A 10173-nucleotide genomic window follows, 5' to 3' on the forward strand; every position below is an offset into this window, starting at 1 on the left:
TGAGCGGAGTGAGTAGTTATTAGTTGTTAGATGCTCCATACGAATAACAACTCTAGATGTTTGAAACATGATCGTAGATGGAGCACAAAATAGTTAATAATAAATGTGTGTTACCATGATAGTTCTGAGTTTTAAAATATGGTTGGAAAGATTATCTTAGGCTATTTTTGGTGGATCCTATAAAAAATAGAGAAATGTAAGATGATAATAGTTATATAGTAAAGTTTGAAATAGTAAACTAGACTGAGAACGAGACATCGGGAGCTGCTTGATTATATAACACGGCTTCACAACACAGAAGAAAATGAACCAATATAAATGTCCTTGTACGGCTGACAGAGATAATGAGTAAAAGCGCCGAAGAGCAGCAAGACCTGCACGGCGAGTGGCGAGGCTATTAAAACCAGCGGAGGCCTTACCTTAAACCACATTTCTGAACTGGCATCAGACTCACATCACTAGTAACGCCCCCGGCCCCCGCTCGCTCGCACTCGCAGGTCGCACCACACTCCGTCCCCCTCCATAACTCCCACCCGCGCGCATGGGCGATCCGCGGGCCCGCACGTCCGCCGTGGCCGCCGGCGAGCTGCGGCCACCGGAGCCGGCGCTCGACCCGCTCGAGTTCCTCTCCCGCTCCTGGAGCGCCTCCGGGCGCGCGCTCGCGCCCACGCCGCCGCCGCCGCCGGCCGCATTCGCGGCCAGCCCCATCGCGGAGGACGCCGCGTGCGAGCTGGACGACGGGGGCGTCGTCGCCGCCGCGTCCGGGAGCTCCTTCTCCTTCGCGTCCGCGGCCACGTCGCAGCTCATCATGGAACGGATCCTCGCGCAGTCCGTGAGAGCCCTGCCCTGACCTGACTTCGTCCGTCCTTCCTCTGCTGAGTCTGCTCCGCGATTCATCTTGTCTTTTTTTTTCTTCCCCCTCCCCAAAACCGCACTCTCTCTCTTTTCTCTTCCTCCTGAATGAACTAGAAAGAAAAGGGCAATCGTTACCGGTGATTTCCCTCTTGGTTCTTGGTAACACCTAGCCACCTGGTCCGCATTACAAATAAAACAAAAAAAAGATGCGTGCTTTGGTCGTTTTTTATTTTCCGATTCGGGATAAGCCCCCCGTTTTCCCCTGGCTGCATTTTGCTGCACACTGGTGGAACCTCCCGATCTCGTCCTCTGCCTGTAAAGAGTTCGCGGAAACGGGTGGATCTTTCCGTCATCTGGCCAGTGGCCACCTGATTTGTTCGTGATTTTGCCCCCCTCTTCCCCGCACCACCCAGCTCCGCTCCTGGGTTTCACTCTGACCCCGTGTTTGGGCTGGGACAAGGAGAAACCGCCAAAGGAGAGATTTGTTTTCCCGCGACACTCGGAAACACAAGTGTAATCCCCCCTACCGTTCTCTCTGCCCAAGTGTCGCCATTAATGGCCAGGCCTCTCCCATAAAGCACCATCAATTCCTCATGCAAAAAAGAAAAAAAAAACATGCTTTCTTCTTCATCACCCTCTTCTTCCTCGAGACGTGATTGCGGATTTCCAGTCGTATTTTTCGTTCTTCTGACCCTATTGTACAAATTTCTGTATCCTTATGTCTGAAACACGCTTGCTCATGCTGTGTGTGCGTCGCAACTCCTGCAGCAGGAAGTGGCGCCGCTCACCTCCGGCCGGCTCTCGCACAGCAGCGGGCCCCTCAACGGCGGCGGCTCCCTCTCCGACAGCCCGCCGGTCTCGCCGGAGATCGATGACGCCAAGGTCAGTCCCCGTCTCGTAGTCGGAGGTGTACTAGCCGTACGTGCTACAGGCTTCTCTGCAGCTTTCCTTTTGGTTTTTTTTTGTCGCCACAACCGCGCTGGTCTGGCACTAACCCGCAGTTTCTTGCGGCGCTAATTATGTGGCTCACTCGCCGCTGCTGAACGTTGAGCCGTACTAGATTATTTAGATGCCATTAGATTAGCTGTTTTGACTGCGTTTGTAGAATAACCAGGGGTAGGTAACCCAAGCAATTCCTTCCTGCTTTTACTGCCGGCCTAGTGTATAGTGGGGCACGCTGTTCGCTGTGTTCATCTGTCGGCCGTGTCGTGTGCTTTGATTCCAAGGGACGGGAAAATAATTTCTTCGTGGCTCACGCCCTCGTCAGCACTCGGCAGTAAGGATAAGAAAAAGGGAGTGAGGAGATTTCGAGCCAGCTTTTGTTTAATCATTTGGCATTCTACAGTGGTGTTATTTTTGTCGGATAACAGTCAGGTTACATATAATCTTCTCTGATCAGTTTTTTTTAAAAGAATCCAATTTCTGTTTACATATACCTTTTGTCACTTTGTAGCAGTAATAGGTTTGATCTGTTTTATAGTGGTACTAGTAAATACAGAATTTTAATACCAGTAACTAGCACCGCAGCTTCGGTTAGTTTTGCCTGCATTTCCGAAGGCGAGTGGCAGAGTGATTCACTTGGCACTGGCACTGGCACTGTCAGCGGGAGAAAAAAATAAGAGCAGGCTGGCGAGGTCACAAGCATGATTCGTCCGCGAGAGATAGGGAGAGGGGGAGGGAGAGCAGACCATCCACACCACACCCACAGCCATAGGCTTGGAAGCTGTGGGTCTGCCTGCGACAAGGTGACCAGCCTTGCAGCCTTCCCTGTGCCGAAAGCCAGTAGACAATGAACTGGTAGGCGTGGCTTTCGCGCCTTCCAATAAAACCCCCGACCCCGACTTGCTGCAAGCCCTTTGCTTTTTTTCCCCAGTGCAGTAGTCTTCGGTGCAGGAGTACTGTACAGTATAGCGTGGTGATAGTAGTGATGTTTTGGCATGGACGCGTCTCTTTCCATCACCCCCACCGACAAACCCTGCTTAAACATTGCAGCTTCATCAGGTCTCTCTATGTGTCTAGCCACATGAACAAGATGGAGGCATTCCTCTTCAATGAAAACCGCAGCGCGTACTAATCCAGCCTGGGGTCTTGTTGGTCTTGTGCCGTTCCACATGCCCCCAAGAAAAGACAATGCTTTATGACAGATTGAGAGGTCATGGTCAAAGTCCTGATTAGCGAATGGCGATTTGGAGAGGTAAAAGCCACCAACACAGGGGCACTCCGGTCATTCCACCCGAGCTATACTCCGAGAGCAGAGCAGCTCATCAGTCGCTCAGCTTATCTACTTGTATACCGTGGGCTTTGCTGTCCGTTGGGCGCAGCTTTAATTCCTGCGCGCGCCTGTCGCTGGTCTCCTGCCTCCGCAAGCAAAAACGTCCAGTCTGGTAGAGCAGCACCGGCAGGCGGCAGGCCATGCCATACCGCTCTGCCCTGCTGGGTGAACAGGCAGCTGCAGCCGGCAGGCTCTCAGTCGTAGTAGGCACGCTCGCGGTCCGTGCCGCTGCCGCATCATGAGGCTGCACTGGACCTTTTCGGTCCCTAATCGAGCGTTCCAGCCTTTTCTAATCCGCTTTAGGCCTTGTTCGTTTACGTCAGATTGCACCCGGAATCGTTCCAGCTAATCAAAGTTTATATAAATTAGAAAAGCAATCCGGATAGGAATCGTTCCGACCCACCAATCCGGTAGAAACGAACAAGGCCGTAATGATGCCCGATTTAGCTGATCTAGGCGGGGGCTAGCTAGCATCATCCTCTCCGCTGCCCTCATCATTGTCTCCTCGTATACTGATGCATGCGACGCAATAGTTTATTATAGTGCTCGTTTCTGAGAAGGAATGCCGGCAGGCTTCAGCTTTCATTTTTTTGTCCAGGCTACGGGTTTTACACTAACATTGTGCAAGTATTGGCTGATGAGCTGCACCTGCACCTTTCTTCAATCATCCACTACTTAAAAACCCTTGTATGAAACATGACAGATCCAGTTTTTTTTTCCAACTCGAAATTTAGCACTGAAACTGGATTAAACTATACACCGTAAAAACTCTGCAGTACTGCAGAGCGGCCAGCACGCCGAAGGCGCAGGCATACCGGGCGGGCAACAAGACGGTGGGGCGGTGGCTCAAGGACCGGAGGGAGAAGAGGAAAGAGGAGACGCGGGCGCACAACGCGCAGGTCCACGCGGCGGTGTCCGTGGCGGCAGTGGCGGCGGCGGTGGCCGCCGTGGCCGCGGCCACGGCCACGGCCTCGGCGTCCGGTGGCAAGGACGAGCGCGCCGCGCGCACGGACATGGCCGTGGCGTCGGCCGCGACGCTGGTGGCCGCGCAGTGCGTGGAGGCGGCCGAGGCCATGGGCGCCGAGCGGGAGCACCTGGAGGCCGCCGTCGGGTCGGCCGTGAGCGTCCGGACGCCGGGGGACATCGTCACCGTCACCGCCGCCGCCGCCACCGGTGTGTGTCCTCGTCGCTCGCCTGTTCTCTACAGACTAGACTCGGGCTTGCACGTTCAGTGTGACGTGATCGCTTGTTGTGCTGTAGCGTTGAGAGGCGCCGCGACGCTGAAGGCGAGGGCTCTCAAGGAGGTGTGGAACATCGCGGCGGTGATCCCGGTGGAGAAGGGCCCGGGCCCGGTCGGCGGAGGAGGAGGAGGCCACCACCACCAACACCACCAGAAGCACGGCGCGCCCAAGCAGCAGCTGCACCGCAAGATGGATAGCGACGGCAGCAGCGTCAGCGACCTCTCGCTGGAGGAGGAGAACAGCTTCCTTGGCATCTGCAGCCAGGAGCTGCTTGCTCGCGGCACCGAACTCCTCAAACGCACCCGGAAAGGTGACACTTTTTTTTCTCTCTCTCTCTCTTCTCCCTGTGATCATGCTGCTGTGCGTGCGTGCGTGATGGAATAGGGATGGATGTCGTGCTGCTGTGTACGTACGACCATTCCGGATCATGATGTGCTACTGTTAGCATAGAATGGATGTCGTGCTGATGTTTTTGGTCCTGTCTACACACATGCAGGCGCTCTGCACTGGAAGGTCGTGTCGGTGTACATCAACCGGATGGGCCTGGTAATAAAACGAGTGGCTTCTGCACTCTGCTGGACAGTTGTTGTGATGACGTTTCGCTTGATCAAAAAAAAATATTCGTGCCTTTTGCAGGTGATGCTGAAGACGAAGAGCCGGCACGTGGCAGGGACGATCACGAAGAAGAAGAAAAGTAAGAGGCAGCAGAGAAACAACCGCGCATGCGCATGGCTTCAGCAGCAGCAGCGTGCCACTGCTGCACTGTTGTGTTTGTCCGTGCAGCTGACGAGCGTGTCCGTCACTGTCGCTGTTGCCGTGCAGGTGTGGTGGTCGAGGTGTGCAGGGACGTGCCGGCGTGGCCCGGGCGGCACCTGCTGGAGGACGGCGGGCACCGGCGGTACTTCGGCCTGCGCACGGCGGAGCGGCGGGTGGTCGAGTTCGAGTGCCGCAGCCAGCGGGAGTACGAGATGTGGACCAAGGGCGTGGCGCGGCTCCTGAGCGTGGCCGCCGAGCGGAAGCGCCTGGCGTGACAGATTGCGTGCAGGTGCAGCCCCGTGCCGCACAGGAATTATGTAGGTAGGTATGCTAGGGCACGACCGCACGAGGTTGGATTGGATTTGTGGCGGTGTGGTTTTTTGTACGGGCTGGGATGCGACGCCGGCGCGTGGAACGCCATGCCATGCCCTTGTGGGTGTGAGAAGGCGCTTGCTACGCTGAGCTGAGCTCTGACCTTGTTCTGGCTCTCTCTCTTTCTCTTTCTTGTAAGTTTTGCGTCTACTCTCTCTCTCTCTCTCGTTGGGCCATACTACACTGTAGCTGGCGAAAGATAAATGCTTTGTTCTGGTGGTAGTAGTAACTCTGTCTTTGACCGGACAGTCGATGTGTTTGGTTCCCGTGGTTTGGCCATCACCATCATCCTGTCCTGACCGAGCAACCCGAAGCCGAGGGGCGCTGCTGGTCCGGCAACAGCGACAACAGCGAAATGCAAGTGCGCTGGAGTATCTGAGCATTCTGTGGTACAAGACCCTGTCGACCAGCTCGGTTTCCCAACGTTTGCGCTGACCGCTGAGCGTGTAGCCGCGTACAGATTGAAAGCTTAGGGCGTGTTTGTGACCTTGGCCCAGCTCGGCCCGTTCAACTGGTCCAGGCTGAGGCTAGCCTGTCCCGGCTACTGCAACTCATTTTGTTTGTGCACCTGTACCATATGAGTCTGACTTAGACGAGTTGATGTTTGTCACTCAATATACAGCCGGGCTAGAAGACCAAAACTACCTAAACGTGGAATCCTTGCGCCACGAGCAGCCAGACTCCTAGAAAATGGACCTTGAGCTCGTTTCTATGGAGTCAGGCTGAGAGGCTAAATTTGCACGCGTATAGTCTGGCTTCCGAACAAGCCAGACGACGCAAACACAGGAGCTGCTGAGCCATGGCGGCAAACACGCCCTTAGTAGCTGATGGCCGCAGCTCATGGGGTGTGGTGTGCGTGCTCGAGACCGGTGGCGCGAAGGGCGGACGGCATCCGCATCGCTTTCGCTTTTCCCGGCCGGCTTTTGCTGCGAGGAGGAAGGAACAAACAACACATGCGTTACTGCTCCTCCTACTACACGCAGCGGTCGATGAGGAATCTGATGCAAACATACTAGAGGTACTGGAGGCCAGGGTTTGGACTATGGAGCACGGATCTGACTGACTGATCCGATGCAAAGGGAACGGATGCATGCAGCGCTTTGGCGACAACAATGATCACCACCACCACTCCACCAGCAGCAGGAGGCAGGCACTCGAGATGGGATGAGAATCTCTCTACTTGTTGCTTTTGCCATGCCCGGGACGTTGCCTGTTGACGTCGGGAGAGGTAAAAAAAAGAAGAGAGAAGCGGCGCCGTCAGATCAGACCGTGACCATGGGAATGGGATGGGAGGAAGAGGGTCTTTGGCCGATCGAGGCGCTTGTGATCCAGGCAGAGACGAGACAACAGACGAGGTCAGCTCAGGCGGTCATTCGTTCGGGTTCATCAGATGCCTGCGTGCCGGAGCCCGGAGGGAGGCTCTTTTGGCAAATCAAATCCGATTGGATGGATGTTTCGTCTGCTTTTTTTTTTCTCGACGAACTTTTCCGGTTTGGTTGTAGAAATAATCTGAGTATCAACAGAGAGGAAGATGAATGGGTAGAAAGTTTTTATGATCTTGAAAGTAATGATGACTTGACCAACCAATTGTATTGCTATGTTGATTTTAGACGATTTTTACTAAAACGATTCTCATACAAACGAGCCGAAACAAACGGGCCCAAAGGACTGCACGCCGAAACAAACATGCCATGCCAGTGCCACCGTGCCAATTTCACTCACTGGTTAGCAAAGCCTGCTCTTTTTCAATCGGGTCACTGATAAAAAACAATTGTCATCGATTCAATGGCATGGGCATGCGTCCATAATACTACTCAAAATGCATAATCCTCAGAATCCAGATAGCTGTGCACAGACACGTGTCGTAAATCTGTAGTAAGATGTCCACGGCTATTCCACAGGAGCAGTCCCAAATTGGTGTACTATCGCCCTAGAATGTGGCATGAGGAGTGTTGCTTGGCCAAGCACGTACCCATGTTTCCTGCGCGCACGGGACGGGCTCGGTACTTGGGTCATTCGATCTCATGCATGGCGGGCGAGCCGTACGTGCGATGCCCGGCGACCTTTCCCCCCGTGCGCAGCAGCGCAGCACAGTCCGGGAGCTTCGAGTTCCCGTCGTCGTCGCCGTTCGCATGTCCGTGCCGTACGTCCTTGCAACGAGACATGGTGGATACTGGATCGGATGCCGGGCGCCCGGACCCGACCAGGCGACCAGCAAGAGTGCACGCTCCCATCCCATCCCATTAGCGGCCGAGCCGACCCGTTTCGGAAGGCAACCGGGACTTGCTTCCTTGACCCGAACAGGCCACCGCAAGTTTTTGTTCCCGGGCCATGCTCATAGACAACCAATTTAGCGCTTACGCTTACTACTAGCTTAAATACTTTTTTCTACCTCTCTCTCTCTCTCTCTCTCTCTCTCTCTCTCTCTCTCTCTCTCTCTCTCTCTTACGAACAAGATTGGGTTCTTTTTAAAAGGTAGAAACATGAACTCCGGAACCTGGGCTCAACCCAACCAAAAGCACGTGTCCACGCACCCATTGCTTTCGTTAAGCATTACTACATTATTAGTAGCGGCCGACAAGTACGTTTTGGAATCCAGCCATTTTCTTTTTTGCGTTGCTTCCTTTGACCAAAACAGGAACACGGACACGAGCATTACCACGTACTTCCCTCATGTTTTATTAAATAAAGAGAGCCGTGCGTCGATAAATAAAATAACAAAAAAGATACGATTTAATCGCCACTGATAAAAAGAAACCCTAACTTTTCTCGATGTGTTCCCGGTAACCAGTGTTATTTCTTGTGTTCCAAAATTGAAAGCACTATTTTTTTCTCAGTGTGCCATAGATAATTTTCTCTCTTTTTTTAATTTTTTTTTGCTCTTGACGTTCCTTTGCCTCTAGGCCTAAGATTTCTAGGATTTAGGGTTTAGGGTATATAAGACCGAGGGGGGATCCTACAAAATTATCTCATATCATCCCGTTTCACTTGACACCTGTCCTCATCAACAACACCTAAGCACCCACAAGGCTCATTTTTAATCTTCATTCTCAAGAGAAAATCCAATACACGGCCTCAACAGGAAGTAGAGTGTTACGTATTCTAAAGCGGCTCGAACCTGTATAAACCTTCGTGCAAAATCGACGTGCCCCTGCACATACCATCAAGTCGTAGCCAACGACGTTGTCCTATCCAAAAGCATCACGTGGGTAACCCTGCGGTGCATAGTCGGGTCACAGACACCGACAATACCCGTCGCCATCCCTAGTTGCCACGCATTGTCTAACAAATAGAGGCTTAACAAATAGAGAATATGCTCTTCTTCAACAAGTAAGATGGAATGCTAAACCTCTCTCCAAGGTTTTTGACTTTTGAGGACAACATATTTTGCAGGTGTATGAGACGTCAAGGAGCACCAAAGAAATATCGGCCCATAATCTTCTTTTCCAATATGGCCTAATGAGGCCACTGGACGGAGTTATTTGGGCTTTCTGCATCTGTTGGACCAGAAGAAGGTTGAAGCCACAGGTGACCGCAGCCTAGGTCCAGCCCACTTATCAGAATAGAGAAGGTGAGACGAGACGACGAAGCTCATAACCAATGTGTAAACGGTATGGATAATATTCGAGCATCCGACCGTCCGAAAGGCCTAATTATTCGGTTGGATAGTTTTTTTAGGATATCCGTAGTTTTTTCGGATTTCGGATCCGGATACGGATATTTTTGTTCGGATAACGGATACGGATATGGTAGGACTGATATCCGTCGGATATCGAATATTCGGAAATTTTCCCGGATTTATCCGGCCAGCTATTCGGAAATTATCCGGCTCATATCTCAACTCCGCTGATTCCATTCTCAGTAGGCCCACATCTCAACTTAACTCAACTCTCTCTCATGGACTCATGGTCACGTACGAGACCCATGTGGCCAAGTCCAAGTTTCCAAGGCCAATGGCCCAGCAGGCCAGCACCGCACGGAGCCACGTAGGGGTGTAATCGGATCGAATACGGACGGATATCACTAAAACCATATTTGTTTTCATATTTTTCTTCGGATTCGAATACAAATACGGGTATTATCGGATGCAAATACGGATAGATGTGTGTCGAATATGAAACTTATCGGACACGGATAATATCGGTAGCGAATATTTTTTGTCGGATACCGAGTAATACATCATTCGACATATCCTAGTAGTATAGACAAATAAATAGCTAAATACAACAAGACCCAATTACAGTCTACACTCTACAGGGAAGCAATTGCAGCCTACTAGAAAACTTAAGAATAAACAATTACAAATGTCATCCAAAACGGGTTTATAAATCCATCTTGAAGGCATCAACATCAAGGCCATGAAGGCATCAACATTCAACAGCAAGGCCATAAAGTCAGGCCATGAAGTCTTACTATTAAAATTGTTCCAAGGGACTCAAACCTTACTAGTATAAACAGCAAGGCCATGAAGGCATCAACAGCATGGTGTCAAAACCACCAACACTCCAATATTTTACAAAAGAAAGGCCATCATCAAAACAAGTGGCTAAAGTCTACAGAACTAGAGCCATCAAAAATCAGAGAGCTAGTAATAGCCATCACAGATCCATAGAGTTTCAAATATCCATCTCCATGTAGTCGTCGATGTCACTATCCTTGCCATTGTCCTCATCATCA

The 10173-nt window shown here is 51.9% G+C and overlaps 1 protein-coding gene across 2 annotated transcripts; it reads left to right on the top strand.

Moving 5' to 3' along the window:
* Nucleotides 1-510: 510 nt before the first annotated feature.
* LOC100383305 (VAN3-binding protein) lies at nt 511-5749 on the top strand. Of its 2 annotated transcripts, none has more exons than NM_001175963.1 (7): nt 511-832; nt 1624-1737; nt 3904-4300; nt 4388-4678; nt 4865-4914; nt 5005-5062; nt 5191-5717. In NM_001175963.1, exons 1-7 carry the CDS (start codon nt 542-544, stop codon nt 5397-5399), a joined length of 1410 nt encoding a protein of 469 aa, NP_001169434.1. In that variant the 5' UTR covers nt 511-541; the 3' UTR covers nt 5400-5717. The 2 variants fall into 2 exon arrangements, with proteins under 2 accessions (NP_001169434.1, XP_020409104.1); XM_020553515.2 differs by lacking the exon at nt 511-832 and adding an exon at nt 1364-1527 and having other exon boundaries at nt 5191-5749.
* The last annotated feature ends 4424 nt before the right edge of the window (nt 5750-10173 follow it).

The sequence above is a fragment of the Zea mays genome, chromosome 5 (genome assembly GCF_902167145.1).
Source record: "Zea mays cultivar B73 chromosome 5, Zm-B73-REFERENCE-NAM-5.0, whole genome shotgun sequence".
Classification (NCBI taxonomy): domain Eukaryota; kingdom Viridiplantae; phylum Streptophyta; class Magnoliopsida; order Poales; family Poaceae; genus Zea; species Zea mays.

Bases quoted from the DNA above. Each gene is read 5' to 3' on its own strand.
- LOC100383305 (NM_001175963.1), top strand. From the start codon at position 542: ATGGGCGATCCGCGGGCCCGCACGTCCGCCGTGGCCGCCGGCGAGCTG. The intron at 1,738-3,903 runs GTCAGTCCCCGT...AAAACTCTGCAG, and splicing joins CGGAGATCGATGACGCCAAG to TACTGCAGAGCGGCCAGCAC. The intron at 4,679-4,864 runs GTGACACTTTTT...ACACACATGCAG, and splicing joins CCTCAAACGCACCCGGAAAG to GCGCTCTGCACTGGAAGGTC.